Source organism: Nanorana parkeri, unplaced genomic scaffold (assembly GCF_000935625.1).
Source record: "Nanorana parkeri isolate BGI_ZX_2015 unplaced genomic scaffold, ASM93562v1 scaffold734, whole genome shotgun sequence".
Classification (NCBI taxonomy): domain Eukaryota; kingdom Metazoa; phylum Chordata; class Amphibia; order Anura; family Dicroglossidae; genus Nanorana; species Nanorana parkeri.
Genome location: NW_017307002.1, coordinates 667,131 through 690,912, shown reverse-complemented (window position 1 = coordinate 690,912; position 23,782 = coordinate 667,131). Strand labels below are relative to the sequence as shown.

The following is a 23,782-nucleotide window of genomic DNA, read 5'->3' as shown; positions in this document are numbered from 1 at the left end:
GGGGGGGGGGGGGGGGGCAAATCTTGAAAATGTATTCTGTCCATTTTCAAGGCTAATTGGCATGGGGTTGTTATACAAAGAACGCGGGGAGCTGGGCACTGTCATGAGAGACAGGTACCAATATAAAAAAGAAATACCGTACAGCGGGGTGACAAGGGTGACATGGAAAAAAAAAACAAGTAATTAATTACATGCTTGAGAGATGCCTTTAAGCAGTTTGTGGTGTTATGGAGCAGTACAATTCTTATGAACAGCATCAGTAACACCATATTTTTGTAGCTGGAGGAGCTTGGATCTACAATACCTCCTCTGCTGTCATAGTGAAATCCACCATTGGAAGACTGAAGGCATTAAAAGACCAAAAATATAGCCACCCTTCTGAAATTCAGCTTCTTGTCTGTTTGTATCAATTGCTCTTTAAAGTGAAACTCCAGGCATGTTACCCCCTATCTACAAGCAGATATGCCTTTTCAGCCCCGATCCCCGTACCCCAGGTCGCTCTGGGGGGGGTTTGACCCCCCCCATCCCCCCCCTTATCTACGCCCCTGCTCCTAACCAATGCTATGTCCCGTGGGTGCAGAACCTGCTCACTCCCTACTAGGTGCATGTGCAGAACTTCTACTTCTCCCTCTAGTCCTGACTGACATCATGAATACAGGAGATTGTCTAACTTTAAATTCAGCTATGGCAATGGGGAATTGAGGATGCGGTGCTTTGGTGTACTAAAACAATAACCTTCACTTCCTGTTCTGCAGACACAACAGGAGGGGAAATATCTCCAAAGTAAGTGTAATGAAACATACAAAAGAAAAAAAAAGCAACTGCATTTGTTGCTGACACAGAGAGAAAAAAAAGTAGTCCTTATTTGTAGGCCACCACACAGTAATGTAGCACAATAGCACTGTGTATAGCACTATATAGCACAACCAGCTCTCTCCATGATTGCACACTGTCAGTACTCCCTATCCACACCTGACACACACTGACAAAATGCTGTTGGGAACCCTGCCTTTTATACTAATTGGGCTGGCATATTAGAAAACCCCCCTTAGTTTAGTATGTGATGAACCCAAGGTAAATCCTAATCCATGGCTTATCCCTAGTCAAGTCCCTCCCCAGACTTGAAAGTGAACGAGAAGCCGTAGACAGATGAGCTCTCACTGTCACTCTGCTCCCTCCTCTTGCCAGCTAGTCAGAGTCTAAGCTCTGATGTACAGGGCATTGCTAGAGGATGATAACAAGCCAAATTCAGGTAGTTATAGTTGTTGGAATAATAAAGATATGCTGTATTGATGATTTTGTTAATGAACACATACTACATGGATCAGTGTCTTCTTATTATCTGCCTGAAGTTCAGCTTAGAAAATATAAACACTACGCTATTCACTTTAAAAATCGAAAAATTATGTTTTCCTATTTTTATGCAAAAGTATATAGATTATCTTTGTCACAGGCCAGTTTATGTTGAAGGCCGACTATACACTGTGAAACATTTTTGAACACTGCAGGTAAGTTCCAATAACGATTCTGTTAGGCATGTGTACTGTTTGTGAGGCATTGTTGTACATCCCAAGCAAGCATTAAACCACCATGGCTTCTAACTTTACCAAGACACAAACAAATATTAAAGGAAACTTACAGTGAGTGAAAAGGAAATATGGTGGCTGCTATTTCTGATCTTCTAAAATATTAGATGCCTGGCTGTTCCCAGACTCAATCCTTTCTGAGCATGTACCAAACAAAATCAGAGTAAAGTTCACACATGTGATTTTCATACTTTTCCAGGTCACTGGAATGACAGTCAGGCAATTTAGAACTGGAACATATTTCCTCCTACAGATTTCCTTTACACATACAAAAAGTCAAAGACAAATTATACTCAGAATTGTTATACTGCATCTTTTGATGGAAGCAGGAATGTGGTTTCCAACATGTGATGCATATGTGTCTGGAACTGTTTCCATGTTACAGTATTTGTACATATTGTATTCCCGTTGGCAGCTGATCATGCCCAATATGTCTACTATATGTAGCAGATCTGTCTATTTCCTTGTTAGGATGGATGACTCCTTATTGATAAAGGTAGCAGAAGTTAACTCTGCCATGATCAGTGTGTATTCATTTCTACACAGCATTTAGAGGGGTTGCTAGACTGAACTTGGTATAAGTATCTCGGTACGAGGATTACAGAAATGTCCTTTACTTATGCAGATTCTGCGTTCATGTGTAGTCAAGAAATTCATTCCTCAAGATGTGTTATGTATATTATGCTATTTAATCCATAAATAATGTGTGTTTTCATCATATTTAGGACAAAGAAGAGGAATATGTGTAAACATAAATCACTTCCCTGAAGACACAGATTATGATCATGACAGTGCCGAATATCTTCTGCGTGAGTCATTTTTAATTACATTCACAGCACATACAGACTTGTGTATATTGTTGATTGTTCGATGTACGATTTTTGTTTGACTTTTTTTTACTTGTTGCACACTCTAAAGCACTAATATGAAAATGTTCCTGGTCCCTCTCCATAGATGTTAGCTTGTTCTGTTGTTGGTACTTGGAAACTGGCTACAGGGATTTTGGGGTATAGTAACTATATCTGGAATCCAAAACTAAATATTGTCTGAGCTGTGAACTTTGTTGCCCATTATATTTGTGAATTCAGTATAAAAACAAAAAACATAATATCTTTTACATGCTACTAGTAAAAGTTATTTCCTTCCACAGTTCCATCTGTCAAACACTGGACTTTTCCTTCTAGGACCTACCTTAAAAACAAAAACCATAATCTCTTTTACATGCTACTAGTAAAAGTACCTAAAATCTGCCATTACAGGTGAATTCCACACTTACCATCACACAGAGACTCACAATGTGGCAGGGAGGCCAGCTCTATGACTCAGTTATTTCCTTCCACAGTTCCATCTGTCAAACACTGGACTTTTCCTTCTAGGACCTACCTTAAAAGTCTGTATTCTTCTGTCTACTTTAATTGTTTTTCTTCTAGGAGTGCAAAGTATGGGGCTGATCTCCTCATTGAACTGCTGGTCCTTCATTCTTTACCATACCCCACCACTCAACAGATTTGATTTGATTTTCAGAAGATAGGAGTGGGGTTTGGTAGTAACTTGAGCAGAAGCCGAGGCCATGTGTACACCTTCTGCTTGAAATGTAGGAACTCAACAGGGCAATAATTATTGTTCTGAAGTCTAATACAGATACTAATAGGCAGTGCAAGATGCCTGCACTTCAGCAGTATGTGAAGGTGCATGTTATGGGTCTGCATTCTTTTTGTCTTATAAGACAAAAAGCTAGATACAATATACTGTGACCAATAGCAAACAATTGTTGGAAATACAATCGCACATACAGTATTTTGTCTTTTGAGCTGTGGGTGGCGTTGTGGTGCAATGCTAGTATCTCAGTGCTTTATCTAAACACACAACCAACAACAATCAACAATAATCTTTCCTAACTTCTGACCCTTCTAAGCTAAAAGTTATAAAGATTGCAACTGGATAGTCTATTGCATAGAAGGAATGCACCGATATGTTTTTTTTGGTATCGAGAACGAGTACCAATATTTATCTTTTGGTACTTCCACTAGCATGAAGCCGGCTTCCCAGCCAATCAGCATAGAGCTGGCCAAACAACATGGAACCGGCTTCCCAGCCAATCAGGAAGCCGGGCAGCGAGTCATCACCCACCCGCTTACTGATTGGCTGGGAAGCTCGCTCCATGTTCCCTTGTGGCACTGCTGGTCAGAGGAATCTCCTCCTGACTGGAAGTTCCGCTATCGGGGGTATGTATTGGAACATTTGGGCGAGTACTCGCCCATATACTCGGTATTGACACTGATACTAGTATAGGTGCATCCCTTATGCATAGTACTTTTTGTGGTGTGTGTATTTCAAAACTGAATAGCATTGACTTAAAGTCAGTGTTCTACACTGTGTTTGACATACCACTGATGTACAGCATGTTCTTCATTAAACATCTTGAAGGGCATGAAAAGCATTAAGCCGTTAGCCTAAGTGCTTTCATTACCTCTTTTACTTTTTCCTGAAAAGGAATCAATAAATAGTTATTTTTTACTTCATAGTGATGTACTGAATTAGGTCCTGTTATTGAATTCAGTTTCCTTTGAAGTTGAGGATACTTTGATATTAAGATACGGATGCCTGTTTATGTGGTACAGTGGTATTAACAAGAGTCTGTGTCCAATAATAAGAAAGGTCATTTCAAATAGTTTAGGGTGGGTTTAATTCAGTAACATGTTTCACTCATTGTAGCAGAGGAGTAATTAACAAAAAAAAAAATTGAGAAAAGAAACCATCAAGGAGGAGATATACTACACAACATGCATACTCAAGTTTGTTCACTTGTAAATGTATTTTGAATATTTAGGATTAAATAATATTGTTTTTAAAATAAATCTTCATACACCCTGCCTGGATAGGTATTGTATTAATACCTTACCGGAGCCCGCAATTCTGTATTTCTTTACCCTAGATACTCCTGCTTTAAATAAAGGAGGTAAAATGAATTTCGATTTTTCTCTGTTGCTATTGTAAGTACCGCTGTTTATCACTCAATCTGTGAGTACTACATCCCTCTGGATGGGTAGTACAAACCTCCCACCAGGTGGAAAAATAAATGAAAACACTATTTAAATAAGAATAAAGAATAAAAAAAATAAAAATAAAAAAATAAAGGAAGAAGATAAAACACAATAATGCAGAATTGCAGACTCATGGATTCCTAGTAATTAACACCTTAACTTAACCTAAGCAGGCGGGCAGGCTGCCTAGAGGATTTGCTTGATGCATCAACCAAGGTTTCCAGACCTCTTCAAAGCTAGTATATCTATCTTGCAAAATACTATAAAGCTTCTCATGAATCATAATCCAGTTTAATTTGGACAACACCATAGAGAATGGTACCCTTTCTAATTTCCAGTATCGAGCTATGGATATCTTTGCTGCTAAAAAGAAAAAGAACAGGAATTTGCCCTGTGCTCTTAAAAATACCTGGAACTGGTTTATTCAGTAGTAAGTGTTGCGGTTCTCTCAGGATATGAAGCCGGAGGATCTCAAAGAGCAGGGCAAAAAACCTATTCCAAAAGCGGAGCAATTTTGGGCACTGCCACCAAATGTGGATCATAGTGCCTCGCTGATTGCATCCTCTAAAACATAGGGGGCTCGTCGCAGGAAACATAATTGCCAATCTAACCGGGACAAGGTATCATCTAGAAAAAACTTTAAAATTGGCCTCTGCTAGGGAGACGTTGGGGATTCCCATCATCAACCTCGTAGTGCATTGTTGCCATTCTTCCAACGAGAGAACAGCACCTAGGTCGGATTCCCATGCAGCCATGTAAGCTAACTTCGTAAATGGCCCAAGTAATGCAGCATATATTGAGGAGATACCCCCCCGTTGCTCAGACCCCCGCAGGCACCACCGCTCAAACTCTGTCAATAACGGAGCCCCACTTTCAGGGATCTGTAAAGTTTTTAAATAGTGCTGTATCTGTCTGAATCTAAACATTTCCGACTGTGGCATCTGCAGAGTATTTAAACAATAGGGAAGCGATATTGGTTTATGTGATATTATAAAATCAGCGAGCCTTTATCCACCCACCATTGAAATGCTTTAGACTGTAGTCCCGGAGGGAAGCAAGCATTGTTAAACAGTGGTGCAAGGGGGGTTTGAGATGAAAGGATCCCCTCTTTAGCCCGAAACCTATCCCATAGGGCCAAAGAATGTAACAAAGTAGGTAAAATATTTTTGGGCCTTAGCCTAGTAGGCATCCATTTTAATGCCTCAACAGAGCTAATCTCTAGTTCAACCCAGTCAGGGATAACTGCCGCAGAATATAATGAGAGCAGTTGTGACAACTGTGCTGCCCTGTAATAATTGAGCAAATTCGGGACCGCTAATCCCCCCTGTTGTCTAGATTTGAAAAGAATAGTGCGAGAGATTCTGGGGTTTTTATCACCCCATATGAATTTACCAATACACGACTGCAATTTGATAACTTCTACCCGTTGAATCGGGATTGGAAGAGTCCTGAAATAAAAACAGAATTTTAGGGGTTAGGGTCATTTTGATTGAGTGAATACGTCCCAGCCAAGATAAGTTGTAGGTGGACCATCTCCTCATATCTTCCCTGAGGGCTTTGTATAATGAAGGATAATTAGCTGTGTAAAGTTGCGCATATGACGGGGTAAGCTTAACACCAAGGTATTGGAGATAATCCACTCCCCATTGAAATGGAAAGAGCACTTAAGGGCCTCCCACAGATCTAGGTGGAGATTAATATTGAGTGCCACAGATTTAGAAGCATTGACTTGGAGTCCTGAGATCTCAGAGAATTCGCCCAACAGGGCCATCAAATTGGGAATTGAGACAAGAGGGGAGGTCACAAAGAGTAGAATATCATCTGCAAAAAGAGCACATTTATGCTCCTCTGACTGGCACATGATCCCTCTTATATCAGAACTGCCTCGGAGCAATATAGCTAAAGGTTCGATCGCCAATGCAAATAACAGAGGCGAGAGGGGACACCCTTGTCTCGTCCCTCTACGTATAGAAATAGATTCTGACAAATAGCCCTGTAGGCGAATCTGGGCTGAGGGGGCGGAGTACCATACTTGCACTATCCGTAAAAAATAAGGTCCAAACCCCCAGCGTTTTAACAATTGCAGCAGAAAATTCCAGGAGACCGAGTCAAATGCTTTCTGAAGATCTATAGATAGAAGCATGCCTTTATGAGGGTGAGATCCCCCCAAGGAGTTGTTTAGCACTGAAGTAAGGTCAATTGCCCTCCTAACCTGATCTGGGCCCTGCCTGCCTAGAATAAAGCCTACCTGGTCCTGATGTATATAATTACCTAAAAATGTCTTCAGCCTATTTGCAAAGATTTTGGATAAGAACTTAATATCATTATTAATTAGTGAAATTGGCCTATAGTTAGATACCTCCCCTGGATCTTTATTAGGCTTTGGAATGACACTTATGAAAGCTCTATTAAGGTCCAGGTCCAGGGGGGCTCCTGAGTGCAAAGAATTAAAGAAGGCTTCCATATGGGCAGCACAGTGGCGTAGTGGTTACTGCTTCTGCCTTGCAGCACTGAGGGTCCCTGGTTCGAATCCCAGCCAGGGTCACTATCTCCAAGGAGTTTGCATGTTCTCCCTGTGCGTGCATGGGTTTCCTCTGGGTACTCCGGTTTCCTCCCACACTTCAAAGACATGCTGGTAGGTTAATTGGCTCCTCTCTAAGTTGGCCCTCTATGTATGCATGTGAGATAGTGACCTTAGATTGTAAGCTCCTTGAGGGTCAGGGACTGATGTGAATGTGCAACTATGTAAAGTGCTGTGTAAATTGTCGGCGCTATATAAATACCTGTAATAAATAAATATGGGGAGCAAGGATCTCTACATGTTTTTTATAATAAGATACAGGTATACCATCTGGGCCCGGAGCTGAAGCCACCTTCGCCATTTCAATTACACCTTTAATCTCTGACAGGACAATGGGAGATTCTAAAATTTGATTATGCTCAGTTAGTAAAACAGGGATCGGGAAACTATTGAAAAACTTAGCCATCCGGTCTGCCGTGGTCCGCGTTTGAAACTCATATAATGAGGAATAGGATTTATAGAACTCCTGAAGAGATTTTTTTGGGTTCTGTGTGTAATTTCCATTTGTACATCTAATTTTAGCCATTTAAGTATTACGAGTTCTAGGGGACAATTTAGAGGCCAATGTTGAGCCTATCCGATCTTTGTGTATATAAAATTGATTAGCAGACCACCAAAAAGGCTTTTTTCTGCCCTTGTGGTCAGGAGCAAATTTAGCTCAGTTCTTAAGGTTTCAATGTGGTGGAGGAGGGAAGGGAGAGCCAGATGTTTATGTTGTTGAGTCAGTGATTTTAGTTTCCCCTCCAATTTTATCACATGTTTAGAGGTTTGTGTTTTAACTCTAGTAGACTGTTCTATAAATTTGCCCTGAATGGTCGCCTTATGGGCTGCCCAGACCACAACTGGAGAGATATTTGGATCACAATTCTGGGCAAAATAGAGAGAAAGTTGTGCCGCTATTTTATTATTGAGCGATGGTGCACTTAATAGCGATTCATGTAGCCTCCACTGAAATGGTTTCTTACAATAGCGTGCATGGGAAATGCTCTTTGTGACTAAAGAATGGTCGGACCAAACAATCTCTTTAATATAGGAAGAAATCACTCGGGGGGCCAGGGCTGAGGAAATAAAAATATGGTCTATTCCTGCATAAGTCCCATGTGCGTAGGAAAAATGTGTATAGTCCCTTTTTGAGGGGTTCTGTTCCCTCCAAATATCTATCAGGGAATATGTGTGCAGTAATCGATCGAATTCTAATCCTGCTTTAGAATGAGATTTAAACTTGGTCTTCCCTTTGTAAGTCTTATCTACGGTGGAATCTAATGCAATATTTGATTCTCCTGCACAAACGATTATCCCCTCCATGTGTACTGACAAGGCTCCCATAATGGAGGAAAAAAAGGGTATTTGGGCGGTGTTCGGAGCGTAATAAGAAATTAATGAAAATAGTTGGTCTTCAATGTACCCTTTAAGGAAGATATACCGGCCCCCTGGATCTCTAACCTCAAGGATAGCTTGAAAGGAGATCCCTGAGGCAAAGCATATAGCCACCCCCTTTGTTTTGTCCACTGCGTTTGCAACATAAAATTTCGGGTATTGTTTATGCATAAAAGATGGAGAACCGATAGCGGGAAAATTAGTCTCTTGGAGAAAGAGTATATCGATATGATGAGAATAATAGTTCTGAAAAGCCTTCCTTCTCTTAATAGGAGAGTTCAGACCCTGAGTATTGTGTGAAGCAAGGGACAAGGGTTTATCCACTATCTTGATAGTCATTTAGCTTTTACTAACCAGCTGTAATTTAGGCCTCTTGGTTCCTGCCTGACCTCAGGTTTGTATAATCGGAAACAAAGTATCCAGCACTTCCTAGAGTCTGCCCAAAGTAAAAAAATAACGAAAAATAAGTAAAAAGTGCAATTAGTAAAAAAAAGAAGAAAAAAAGAAAAAGTAAGTGAGAGAAAAAAAAAGGAGAAAAAACAAACAAACAGAACAAACTGAAGCGCACGACAACCTACGGCGGGCGGTGCCCACCCCAATATACACAAAATTAATACATATTAGCATTAAATTAACATTCTCTCGATTGACTGACCTTAAAGAAAAACAACAGAAAACACCAAAAAAAATAACAAGGATAGTCAATCCCTCTAATCCCAGAGAAAAAAAAAACATAGCCAAGACCTACTACAGCATATGCAGGGTAATACATATTAACACTATGTTTACTATTAGCATAAAGTCCATTCCTAAAGAGAAAAAAGGGGAAAAAAAGCAAAAAAGAGAAACTGCCACTACAATTCCCATTACTCTCATAGTAACCAGGGATTGAGTTATTTATGAGTTCTCCAAGGGCTTAAACGAGAGGTAGTACCCTTCTACCCTTCTGCCTCGCTTCTCCCAGATGGGCGAGATAAGGCTTTTGGCCTGCTGTAGACTTGGCTTAGGATCCGCGGTAGGCAGAGGTGAGGGGGCTTTGAAGGTGATCCCTAACCGCTTCATCAAGTTTTCGCCTTCAGAGAAGTTAGTGAAGGAGTAAGGTTGATTCTTATAGAAAAATAACAGGCGAAACGGAAATGCCCACCTGTACTTCACCCCTTGTTGAGTTAAGGCTAGTAGTGATGGCTTCAAAGAGCATCTTTTTTGGATAGTCACTGGCGAGAGATCCGCGTAGATCTGTACACGTTGACCCAGAAATCGCCACTGACCTGAAAATTGCGGTTCAATCATTTCTGAGAGCCTTATTACCGGACGCCACAAATTCACATTTAGAATTGGATAGAGTCCATCGCGTATAAACAGCTTTGAGTTACGAGGGCTCCTCAAGGGATATCATAGTGAAACCGCATTATTACCATATAAAAGAACTGATTATGCAAAAAGCAAGGTCTGAACCAGAGCTGGTGTGAGCATTTTTTTGCGCCTTGTCTCATGTCATTGCTGTTTAGCAATGTTTAGACATCTATTAGTAAAGCAGTTCCAATCTCTACCTGGATGACAGATTTTTGCCTGCTCCAGAAAGGGAAAGGTTGGGAATATAACAAACAATGCTAAAAAAAGGTCTTGGGGCTCGTTTTGACCAGCCTGCACGTCTACCCCACTGCCCGGTGCCCAGAATGCAAGAGATTGCTTTCCCCATGTCTCCTTGCGTTCTGGGGCGGGAGGGGGCATGGCAGTGCCATTCATGTCAATGGCACTGCAGACAGGCCCCCCCCCCTTGCCCCCAGTATGATCGGCTGCACAGGAACGCATGGTAATAACATGTCCTGCATTACAGTGTGGTGCAATCTCAGAAAATAGGTGAAATAATGTATATGGAATGGTAGCAGGTAGTTTGTGCAGAAAAGGATGACAGTTTGCTTAAGCATGGTGTAGCATAAACAATTTTACTTAATCATGGTGTAGCATAAACAATTACCATTGATATACAGTGTATATATATAAATATATATGTATATATATATGAATATATATGCATATATACACACACACACACATACAGGTAGCCCTCGGTTTGTGCCAATTCCGTTTGCGCCATTTCAAAATAGCGCCCTTTTCGTCTGGTCATGTGATCGCTATTGAAACAACAGCGCCACCTTGTGTATGCTTAAGGATATGCAGAGGAATGCTATACAACTGCAAGTGGCTAGAATACAACAGTATGCACAGTACTGTGCAGATTCTCTGGCAGCTAGACTGGGTCACAGGTCGCAGCTCAATAAAAAACTGTGGACACCTACAGAGGCACACAGAGGGACACTTGGAGGTATGGTGGTGCACACATGGAGATGCGCTGGCCACAAAGAGACATGCTGGAGGCACAGATGTTATACTTGAAGCTACAGAAGAGCATAGGGGTACACTTGGACATACCCAGGAGCACAGGGATAGACTTTGAGATATGGAGGCACACAGAGCCACACTAGGGGCACAGGGGTACCATTGGAACCTTTAATAACATTTATTTCAAAGCTTTAAATATAATGTATTATGTCACTTATGTCATTTTTGAGAGAGTCCTGGAACCTTCTATTCACCTGATTATACAGTGGGTTTCAATTCACATCAATTTCTATTCGCAACCTTTCCTCCTGGAATCTAACCCTGGCATACCTGATAGATGGAGATATATATATATGTATATACACACACACTATATGTGTGTGTGTGTGTGTGTGTGTGTGTGTGTATGTATGTATGTATAACTGTTTTGCCTCTCAGTGTTGCTGATCGCTTGGAGATACTTCCTGTCATCATGCACTCTCTCCAAGTGTTGGCTGGGCATCATTGCTGTGAATTTCACAGCAGAAGCCATCTTGTTATTTTAATCTGTAGCCCCAAATCTGCATATCTCTGTCCCCAAAAATCAGCTTTTCTGAAGCTGGGCATGGACCAGCAATATAGAGGTTTTGTGTTGCTAAAGCCCTTCAAACTAAAGCAGACTAGATGCTTCTCTGTCTGGGAGCCGGATATACCCCAACATGTGGAACAACACTAAGAGATTCACTTATATTTGAACAGTAGAATGATAAGGTATATCATGTAGAAGATAGAACATTTTTTTTTTTAAATAATCAAGTGGTTCTAGGCAGCATGAGATAGTTATATAGTAAAGAGGTACATTGAACCTTTCTTATTTGCTTCTTTATGGTATTCTAAATTTACCATTGGAGATTTTTAGTTATATCTGTCCGATAAGTGAAAAACTTTACCTCTTAATCCTACAAGAAATCCAATAAGCTCATAACTTCCTGTAGTTAGCTGACAAGACAGTGCCGGTGCTACACTGCAGGAGTGGGGGTGTAGTCCTAGCACACTTGCTGTCCTAGGATGACAATGCTGCTCTTCCATCAATACAGGAGGGTGAGCGAGCACTGTCACACAAGACCAGAAAGCATGTTACAAGGAGAATCACCAGGTGAAAATAAAGGAAACAAAGCCTGAAAAAAAGAAAAGAAAACTAATGCAGCCATTACATCCAAGGACACAATGAGGCCAAAATAAGGGCAACTGATGTCCTAAACAACCCAACATTGGTTCCCCATCTTGGCCCCTATATTGCTTAACCAAGACATTGAGGCTCAATAAGTGCTGAAAGTTAAATAAACATTTGAAAATTTATAAACTTCCTTCAGTTTTCTTCCAGGTCAGCCGCAAGCAAGATCCCACAACTATATTAAATAATAACTTTTTCATTTCATTTATTTACCAGATTGGATCAAAATCAAGCAACTGCCTGAGGCCTTTTATTTAGAAATTATGATAAAAATCGCAACGATTATAAAGAATTAAGACGTGTATAGGGCATGTCTACCTTCATCTACCAGCTAGACAAGCTTTATAAAAGTCCATGGGGCTGTAATTCACCTGTGCGGCCAGGAGAGAAAGGAATTGCGGCGTGGGATGTAAATAAGCAATAGTGGCCACAGCAGTCAGATCTCGGTATATACAGTATCTGTGGAGGTGGAGGGTGGGATCAGTTAGCTCAAGAAACTGGGGGAACAAGGATAAGTGCACTTTGATTTAAAGTGCGTGCATCCTTCAAAGTGGACCATTACACTAAAAAATCTAATTCTACCAATGCATCCCTCTATGTATGATGATTATTAATAACATAGACATGTCAGGTGTAGAATGCTGTGATTTTGAAATACTTGCACATCCTGCTTTGAAAGTGCAAACTACTTCAGTTTGCCAATGCAATGCACACTGGGATTGCTTTGTCATCAGCAGAGCATTGCTGGGAAATCTCATCTGTAATCTCATGATATCTCAGGGAAAGGCATTTTCCTCCCTGAGATGATCTGCATGGTCACATGTCCTAGTCCAGGGGGTAGCCAAACTCCAGCCCTCCAGCTGTGGTGGAACTACAAATCCCATGGGGCATTGCAAGATTCTGACAGCCGCAGACATGACTGCCGGAGAGAGATGCATCATGGGATTTGTAGTTTCACCACAGCTTAAGGGCCGTAGTTTGGCTACCCCTGTCCTAGTCACATGTCTAGTCACATGTGCCAGTAATCCAGGAAGTAAAGAGAGAGCTAGTAAACATGGCCACTGTCAGAAGACTGGGGAGGAAAAGAGAAATAAGGAATGCAAAGAATACAAAGCCTGCAATTATCTAGAAGTATGTGTTTGTATATTGTCATTACTAAACATTTCTAAATCTGTGTTTGTTGTTATATTAAATATATGGGTAAAGATCCTCTTTAAGGCTATGTTCACACCATGTCCGGACCAGATCTAAAGCAGGTCTGCAAATGCAGGTCAGTGCGCTTTGCCACATTTTTACCGCATTCCGGTGCATTTTTTTTTGTTTTATATGGGCTTCCGGGTTCAGTCCAGGACTTTCCAGTGATTATGCTTGTCTTTTGCTTGTCTTTGCATGCCTAGATAACATCTAGGCAACCAGCATTGCCAAGGAGATTTCAGCCACCGCAACATTCATGTTTTTTTATTATTGGTTCCAAGTAATATATTTCAAAACTCCATGTGCCCTATATTTTACAGCACATCCTAGTACTACTACTAACATTAATAATCTGTAGTAATCTTTTTCCATTAGCTCCTTTTTTACTTCTTTTCTACTGTTTACATTAAATGTATACCATTTGTGTATATATTTTTAAATTATGATGTTATGGGGTGATGGTGTCTAACTATAACAAAAACCGAGGACATCGGTCTCTCCTACATTTATACATTTTTTTAATTGATTTAGGCCCTGTTCACACCTTTACGTTTTGTCGCGCGTTCAACGCTCTATGAACGCTCTACAAAACGTACAAACTTGAAAATACCATTGTTTTCTATGGGTGTGGTTCACACCTTTCCGTATTTCAGCCCGTCTGAATTCGCTACAAAACGGCCTACGCCCAAAGAAGTACATGTACTTCTTTGGGGCGTTTTGGTCTCGCGTTTCCATTGGGATACAGCCAAGTAGCCCTCGGAAACGCGCGTTTGTCGCACACTTTTTTTTTACCGCGAATCGCGTTAAAAAAACCGTGCATGTTCAGTACGCCTAGGTGTGAACCCAGCCTTATTGTTTTCAGGGCTAAAAGATATGAGTACTTCATATTTACAATTTCCAGCCACCATGTGGGACTACAGGCACTGTTTCACGTGTTTATTGACTATTCTCGACAGGTTTCTGGAAAAAAGTCAGTGGTTTACAAAGCTGAACACCTAAAGCCTATATTGCACATACAGCTGATAGATTTAGAAAAGTGACTAATCCCCCCTTCATGCTCAGTATGGCTTAAAAAAAGACTTTCTGAAAAGCTACTGCTATGCACTCACTTAAGAAAACCCATAGTCAATGGTGCAAAATGTACGGAATGCTTATTTGTAAAATAACAATGTTATATACCTAATAAAATCAGTTTACAAATTTGAAAACTTTCAAAAAAACGTGTTTTTTTCTCTTTAAACTGCAGATTTTGTTACACAGGACTTAAATGTGTTTGTACATTGAAAAGAATAAAAATGAATTCCAGAGATTGAAAGCGAATACATTCTGCTGTGCTCTGTTTGCAAATGGAATACAATTTATGATCTCTTTCTTAGTTCTATGTGTGACAAAAATATTGCACATGAAAAAAAAAGACAATATTTCTTATAAGATTTATTTTATCATAAATCCTCTGATCTAACCAGTTTTAACTAACCATGCACTATCTGTATACCGTTTGTTCTTTTGGCATGCCTGAAGTGTGCCGACTTATCTCTAGATCTGCTGAGCGAAAGGAAAATGTAATTATTACAGCTTTAATATATTCAGACATGAGATAAGAAAAAAACTTCAGATGTCTTACTATATTGTATTTCATGACAATGAACAGCTAAAGAAAAAGAAGTCCCTGAATGTGAACAGAATGTATAGCCACCAGGTTATGGGCAGTGTACCCAGACATGAATGGAAGTTCTCAGCCCACATTGCTGACCTGCTGAGCACTTTCTGATGTCTGGTGTGAAAAAAGTGCAATCTGCATCCCCCCATAGAAGGAAAACCAAATCACGTGGTTTCCACAATGTACTAAGTCTTTAATCATTAGTAAACCAAAGCACCCCACTATAAATAAAAAAGTTAAGGCTTCATTCACACTTGCGAATGGTGCCGTATTGCAGAGTCTCCTAAATTCCTCCGCGAGACTCTTGCGATCTTTTGCGGGCAGGAGGCAATGTATAATACAATTATATAAAAAAAAAATGTCTGCACTATTGATTCCCTATCTCTAGTGTGCAGTTGCCAACACTTAGAATGTGTTATCGCAAATAAAACCAAAGCGTATAGTGTAGCACTATCACCAATGACAACAATAATTTCTACTAGACAGTTCTATTATCATGAACTAGCATAATAGTGCTATGCTATCTATTCCAAAGTCCACGTCATAACCAGTCATTTAAAACTTGATAACCTTACAAAGGTGATCCAACAATGAATGTGCTATGCAGATGTATTCCAGATATCAAAACATTTAACCGTAAAAATATAAATCCTTTGTGAAGTGACGGTATCCAAAACCTCCACCTTTTGCCTCTTAACTGGCGGTTGGACCAAGTGGTAAACTAAGGTCAGAAATCGCTTGTGTACACAGGGTCCAAACATTATCCCTTGTTAGCACACAAGCACTGCAGTACGATGGGCTGGGCCATTGTGCCCCTTCTTCCTCTTCCAGTATGAGATCAGCTGTATAGGGGATTTCAAGAGGCTAATAGGAAGTCAATTCAAGGTACTTACTCTACTTGTATTAAAAAAAGAATGTAATGATGCATTAACAATAATATGTAGAGAGCTACATTATTTGTCTTTGTATACCTGCTTGATTTGCCTGGAGTTAGGCTTTAATATAAATTTTAGCCCCACAATATTTGCACAGAGGTGAAGAATTAGATTCCTATCGGTTTCTTAATTTCAGCCCTTACAGCCCAATGCTTTACCATTAATGTAATGTAAAGTAATGTAATGTAATTCTGTCCATAATCCTGGGCATAGCTATAGTTATAGGAGACCATCCAAATGCTATGGGCTCAGAAGCATAGTGTATAAATGGTTTGGAAACCTCAATGTTAGTGCTGTTAAAGCAATTCTGCATCACTAGGGGAATTGGCATTGAGATAGAGATTAGAGCGATAAGAAGTCCTCTTAATGAGTTTTCTATTGGGCTCCAGCACGTATAGTTACCGCTATGGCCACTTGATTCTAAGACGTCAGATAAAAAATGTTGTAATACAATGAAGATCAATAAACCGTTATGTACAAAAAAAGGGGGAAATCCATCAGAAATGATAGAATGAGGATGGGTAAACCCTTGCAGTTGTTAAACTGTAGTTCAATAATATTACACTTATAACAGAAACCTTAATGAAAGACACCTTAATTTCCCTTTAAATAACTATATCACAACACACAATCTCTGGATTAGATAATCTATGCAGTTTAGAGTTGCACTACCTGGCCACTACCAGCTTTGAGAGACGCATGGAGTCAACATGGACTAGCCACTTTGAACTAAATGGTTAGTACACTGTGCCTAGCACATTTTCAAATACACCTATAATATAGTGGATCTAGCAAAGTCTTTCCACAGTCAATCAGACCATGGCTAAACAATGATATGCGATTGGTATATCTACAAACCAATCCCAGACAGAGGTTGTTAAAGCCAAAAAAAATAATTAAGAGACCCTGGGATGTTTATATATGAGAATTTCTTGTAAGTCCATTCAAGCTCTCATTACAATTTTAACCCCTGATAAATGGGGAGTGTTGCCAACATATACAGTATGTTGACTGTTTATTTAGTCAAATTTCAAACAATCAAAATATCTCAGACTCTTTCACTTTATGGCTTGGTATGTGTGTGTGCTCATTTTGGTCTAGGTGCAAAAATAACACAGTTGTACTCACCTGAACCTTGGAGCTGGCTGGCAGTTACAGTGCTCCATTCAGCCTCTCTCCTCCTATGCTCCGTATGCGATGATATGTCCCTCTGTGTCCTCACGTCCTATACACAGTGTATATGTGGATCTTTAGACCAGACCATTGGAGTGGAGAGGGAGTAAGGCTGCAAGGACCGATCTAAGAGACAACTTTGTTATGTTTGCATCTAGTCCAAAACTAGCACTTAGAGAAACGCTTTGAGCCTTCTTAGCACTGCATTACCTTGACTATTGCAAGTGTTACATTACCACCCACCTGTTGTGTTCCACCAGAGGTTTCATTACAATTACCTACTTTCATTGAGATGTATTTGCTCTATTTTTGTATCTCATCCATCATGCTCATGTCTTCAGACCTGTAATCATGTTGTTTATATAACCTCATTTTTTGGAACTCATGGGGGTGTTAGGAGGTTTCTTCTGAGTTGTGTGTCTCCTTTTATACTCTATATGCATTGTCTAATGCTTTTAATCTGTGTCAAATAAATTGATTATATTTTTTATACACTATTATGGTTTGAAGGTTATTGGATTTGTCTCTCTGGCGCCTACAAAACCCCATTTTCTTCTCTCTTTTGTTATTACAAATCAACCAGGGGGTGGCTTCCAGAGATTTAGGATCTGTGTACCACAACTATCTTTGTTTCCAACAATGCTCACCACCCTTAACCCTTGTTTGAGTAATTGAGAGGGGCCCTATCAATATTTTGTTATAGGGACCCAAAATTTGAAGTTACAACCCAGCACCCACTTTGTACATGAATTGAATACTTTGAGGAATTGTGATCTTGCCCCAAATCAACGCTTTCTCTACATTCAAGGAAACACTGTGGAGGGTTTTTAAAGTGGCTTCTTCTCATTAGTTCTTCTCTACAGCAGAGAGACTTACATGGTTCTACAAAGCACTCAGGCCACTGAACTAGGACTAGGACTAGCTAGGCGTGTCAGTGCAATTACTCCTGAGCTGGGTTTTTGCACATTTCATTTTGCACATTTCTGTTTGTCTTTAAAAATAAGCCACACAGAATCAAATAGCAGCTCTGCAAATGGCTGTGAGCTAAATGTTGCAGGAAAACAAAAGGATAGTCTGGAAGCACACAGTGACCTTGCTTTCTACTGCAGTCTTACCAGTGTCTATTTTAACTGAATGTGAGAATTTAAATAATACTAAATCACTCATGTACGAGGATCTAAGGTGAATTATTTTTGCTGCATCTAAAAAATTATCAATGCACGATGACTGACCTGGTGTTCTGTATGTTAGCAATTTCCCTTCTTTCAAAAGAAAAAAATAGTTTCTATTAATAAAATAACATGCATGGCTGATTTTTTTTTCTAATGATTTCATGATCATAAAGAAATGTCAAGGGCCAAACATGAAAAAGAAAGACATTGCAGCTAAATCAGATCCCTGGTTCTTCGGTATGACCAAGACAGTTTTCAGGCATTGGGCTCAATTCACTAAGCTATAATGTATGTGCTATTTGTGTGAGCGATTATTGTTATTTCAGCTTTCACTGACTCTAAATGACTATTATCTGATCAATATATCTCACTGACAAAATGGTTCATACAGAAAATAAAAATGCTGTAGCTTAGTGAACTGAGCCTATTGTACCTTACAAATGTTTCTTAGACATTTAGGGCGTGATTTACTAACCTAAACACACGCACGCACTAGGTGTGTGTGATGTTTACACAGCAAAATGTATTTATCAACCAAAAAGTGTCTAAAAGCATATTTCCACTAATGCCATATATGGAAAAATCATGCACATGATGCATATATAATGCTGCTTCACAGTTTAGACAAAAATGGTTAGCTCATGCATTTACATTCCTACATTCATCAACGCAAGCAACACAACATAGAGCTAATTTACACAACATAACCTTGCAATTCATGCAGGGCTTTGCACAACACACCTGCTGGGTGTGTACACACTACAAAGGTGTCTAGATTCCACCAATAGATCATGCTGGGAGGGAACACACTACAGAGGTGTATACTTGTTCGTGGCGTGTTTATAAGGTTAGTAAATCAACCCCTTAGATTGTCTTATGGGGAGGTGCAGCTTACCAAGACCATTAATACCATAAAACTGGGTGAGGCATTTCTTGCAGGTGGCAACTTCCAAGCAAGATTCCTATGACTGCTTATCTGTTTCTTCAAGGAAAAGACATGGAGGAAAAAAAATGCAGAGAAAAAGAATATTCTTAGAAGCAGAAAGAAAAGGTGCTCCAAACACTGGCATCCCCAATTGATAATAACATTATAATGCGCATTAAAAAGACATAAGAGGCGAGATAAAGTTGCAAGGAGCAGTCTTGTCATACTTGATATGCCTCTTCTTTGCGTTTCTGTTCTAGTCAGGCTTTTTCAACACTTTTGAGACTGCAAAGACTGTTTGTACTTATGGAAAGACATAGATTATGTTTTTTTAACACAACACAAACTATTAATTTGGATTCATAGTGGGCTAAAGTGATTTTCTTTTTAAACTTTAAGCTCCTTTTAAGCAGAATATGCATCCCTCTGGGCAGGGTTTAGAGCTAGGGGAGAGCTTAGTGTAGATAGGGAGGGTAGCTATTTAAGGCTGTCTTTGATATAAAAGTGACCCAATTCTTTTTATTTTAACATGGCAAAAAATACATTACATGATGCATCCCTTATTTTGCCTCTCCATAACCAAACCAGTTTCTATGTTATGCACCATGCAACTGTCCTGTTTATGATGGGATTCATTGATTACAGAAGGGTGATTACAGAAAGGATCATGGGTTCGTCTATATGAATATAGAGTGTACCACATTGGGAATGTGGGCAGATCTGTTTGAGGCTTAGAGATATATAGTACATTAACTAAGGGAAATAACTTGATTCTACTGTCTTCCCATTTTTTTATCAACATTTTGAAACTGCCGGGTGTAAATAACAGTGCCTTTTGTCTTGTTCTGTGTCAGGAACTTGTAGAAGATGCATTGAGCGCAAGCATCTGTAATTTTTCACAAGGGCTAGCAAGTTGATTCTCACTTTTAATATCCCAGAAATAGCCAACCAAGGACAGATATCTAGTTAATTCTCAAACTGTTGAAGACCCTGCTGGTCTGTTGGTTGGCCCTTAAATACACATATGCTCCACAACTAAAAAACAGTTGGTAAAAAAAGCATAGCAATCTCTTTTACAGCACCCATCAATCAAGCTACAGTTCTCCGAGAACTTTCCAAATATTATGTTCAGATGGTTTGCATACTGGCTCATTTTTACTTGTCTGGTATTGCTTTAAATGGTTGTAAAGGCCTTGTTTCTATAGGTTTTATTAAAATAAATATGGCCATGTTCACAACATTTCCAACTAATATTTGATGTAGCAAGGAATTTCAACCAGCTTATGTCTATAGACAATTATATCAAGTCATCTGTTTTTCCTTTCTTTTGATACCAGGTGTGGTTCGTGCCTCAAGCATCTTCCCTATCCTTAGTGCCATGCTCCTGCTACTTGGGGGCCTTTGTGTTGCTGCCAGTCGTGTTTACAAATCCAAGCGCAACATCATCCTAGGAGCTGGAATTCTATTTGTTGCTGCAGGTGAGAAAAAAAAGATTTGAAATTACCTAAAGGAAAACTCTAGCGAAAGTAATCAAGTCAGCTAAAATACTATTATATTATGAGCATTTCCTTTCTTTATTGTAAGCTTTATTAGACATTGCAGTCTAAATAATAGCTCTTTGTTTTGGGTATATCTCTAACTGATGATGGGGGAAGTTTACTGCTGGATGGAACTCTATTAAACACAGTAAGTCATGGCTAGTCTATTGTACTGAATTTACATACAGAACACTGTCTGAGGCTTCACCTCCTGCTACAGTAGTTTAATTCTAAAAGGTGCTTTAAAATTAATTTTCTAGCACATTTGTGACTCCGTTGTGTTCTACATTCTCTAATTTAAAGATTTATCCACAATAAAAACAAGTTTTGGCTTTACATACACTTTAAAGTTAATGGTTAGCATAGAGTTTAGGGAGTGTCTTAATGTTAAGTGATAGCTTAAGTTTTAGTGTTCCAGTAAAATGTTAAAGGGTTAACTTAATGATTAAAATACATCTGAAACTGAACTAAATTATATTTAGTTTGCTCAAAAACTATACAATATCAACATTTGCAATGTTATTTTTCTATAATATATTGTTTATTTAATCTTTTTTTATCCTTTGTTGCATCTCAGTGCTGCTGACCGTCCATTTACTGCCTACAAGCACTGGCTCTAGAATCATCTGCAAGTTGTTGCTCTGGTCCGACTTCCTGTGGGTGACAATGATGGACCATGCCTTTGCAGGCTGTTTGTCCACACATCTACTTGTAGTCTCCACCAGGGAAGTTAGTGACAGGGTGACAATACAAGAACACTATGGGGGACAGTAATCACCCTGTAACAGGATGTGCCTGACCAAGGACCATCATGGCAGGATTAGCAATATTATTTTACTAAAAAGCTAAATATTTAATAAGGATTGAAATTACATAAACATCTCAAAGCTTTTGACCTAATATTTTTAGTGAGCTGAATTATTGCCATTCGAGGAAAAGTAACAGGTTCGCTGTAATGCTTGCTGAACCAGTAACACAATAACGCTGCTACATTTGGAGCTCTTTTTTTTTCTGCATCCGCATGAAACTGCAAGGTTCTGGGAAGGCCTCTTTTTTTGTGGAGAGCTGCCAAACTTAAGCCTTATTAAAGACTTTTCAAGCCAAAAAAGAAGCCCAGCACCCTGTCCCTCATTCTACTTCTAGTCACATGCTGGGGGCAGAGACAAGTCCTAGTTGTATTACTTAGCTGCAGTATAGAAATGTCCAGTCTCCACACTGGCCATGCTGTATGCAGAGATTTGCAAATTTTAGTAATACTGATCATTTGGCAGGTAGAAAAAACCTATAATACAGTATATGTATTTTATTTGTGTAGTTGTGTGTGCCTGGAGTTCAGTTTTAAAGATCTGGTTAATAGTTTAAAGTAAACTATGTTGGATTTCTGGCTGTTTTTTAAAATAATTTATTATCCTTTAAAAGACAGTAATTATGCAAGGTTCAGGCTCACTTAATGTGACATAAACCTCAGACAGGGCTTCATGGAGGGAGCGGGAGGAAAGGGTGTTGAGTCATTGTTCCACTTGTCCTCTGTAAATTTCAGCCTGAGCGATTGAACTCTGTTAAAACTGAGATAAATAGTTGAACAGGAGCCCAAAGCTCAACCTGCTGGTAGGGGATACGAATACTATATATTCATATACAATATTTCATTTTTACCAGGCCCAAAAAAAATATTTATTATTATTTATTAATTCTTAGTCCTGATTATAAATTATAAGGAAAATATGTGCAAAACACTATACATTCAATCTAAGGATTAATTTTTGAGGGGCTAGGTTAGAATCAGGTTAAGGATTAAGTTACTGGTTAGGGTGATAATAAGGAGGTCCAGAATACAGATGTCTAAATTAGCCCCATTGAATGGTGCACTGTCCCTTCAAAGGGATTTTTTGTTTTTTTCAGAAAGCAAGATATACCAAATTTTCTGACCATTTCTTTTTTTACATTTAATGACAGGATTAAGCAACATTATTGGTGTAATTGTTTACATATCTGCCAATGCCGGAGATCCTGGAACCAGGAGAGATGATGAGAAAAAGAGTCATTATTCATATGGTTGGTCCTTTTATTTTGGTGGACTTTCTTTTATCATTGCTGAAATGATTGGGGTCCTTGCGGTCAACATCTACATTGAAAAGAACAGAGAGGCCCATTGTAAATCACGTACTGAGCTGATCAAAAACCCCTCTGCCATTCTTCGCTTACCAAGTTACCGATTTCGATACCGCCGACGTTCTAGATCAAGTTCACGCTCCACTGAACCTTCTCAGTCGAGGGACACTTCTCCTGTGGGAGTCAAAGGGATACCTTCAACTGACATCTCCATGTATACCTTGTCAAGAGATACCTCCAAGGCTAATGTAAGCAGCTTATATAATACAGAGCGTGGAGATCACAGTTTTCTACAGCTTCACAACTGCTTCCCCAAGGAACCAGGGGTCACCGTCACCGTCACAGGACCAGCCTCAAACACTGGCACCCTGGGCAAGGAAGGTTCAAACACCAACACTCTAAACAGGAAAACCACACCTGTGTAGGTGTTTCCAAGCCTAAGGTCTTCTAAGTGAGCGCGTGTGAGTGAATGTGCAATGCGTGGGATAGAATGTACGTTTTAGGATGGAGATAGGAGCCATTTTATGCCATGTAGCTGCCAATTTCTGTACAGAGGTGTCAGGAGTCCAACCCTCTGTTCTAGTGAAATACATTTTGGAACCAAATGGTAAATGTTCTGAAAACTGCATTATATTGTTTTGATAAAAAAAAATATATTATATATATATATATATATACACACATATTTACTTAAAATATAATGTACATTTTAGGATGCTGATAAGCTGTTCTCTTTTAAGATAAGATAAGGTTTATCCAACCATTTGTTATTTCACATGCTTAGGACTACACTGCTGCTAAGCCATAGTTTTTCTCACAATATAATCACAAGAATACAAAGCAGTTTCATGTTTAAAATCAAATTTGAAATGTACATTTAAAATGTCATTCCACTGTAAATGAATACTGTGAAAGACATGAATGGAAAA

At 39.4% G+C, this 23,782-nt stretch overlaps 1 protein-coding gene across 2 annotated transcripts in view; it reads left to right on the top strand.

Moving 5' to 3' along the window:
- The window catches only part of LOC108793291 (voltage-dependent calcium channel gamma-8 subunit-like), a 29,504-nt gene extending 6,116 nt beyond the window's left edge, over positions 1-23,388 (top strand). Inside the window, exons 2-5 of one of the 2 annotated variants that reach the window (XM_018564201.1) lie at positions 2,322-2,395; positions 20,541-20,681; positions 22,698-23,179; positions 23,231-23,278. In XM_018564201.1, the coding sequence (XP_018419703.1) occupies positions 2,322-2,395; positions 20,541-20,681; positions 22,698-23,179; positions 23,231-23,278 (745 nt within the window). Of the gene's footprint in view, positions 1-2,311; positions 2,396-20,540; positions 20,682-22,697 lie in introns of both variants that reach the window. The other variant, XM_018564200.1, reaches the window with a different exon arrangement.
- The last annotated feature ends 394 nt before the right edge of the window (positions 23,389-23,782 follow it).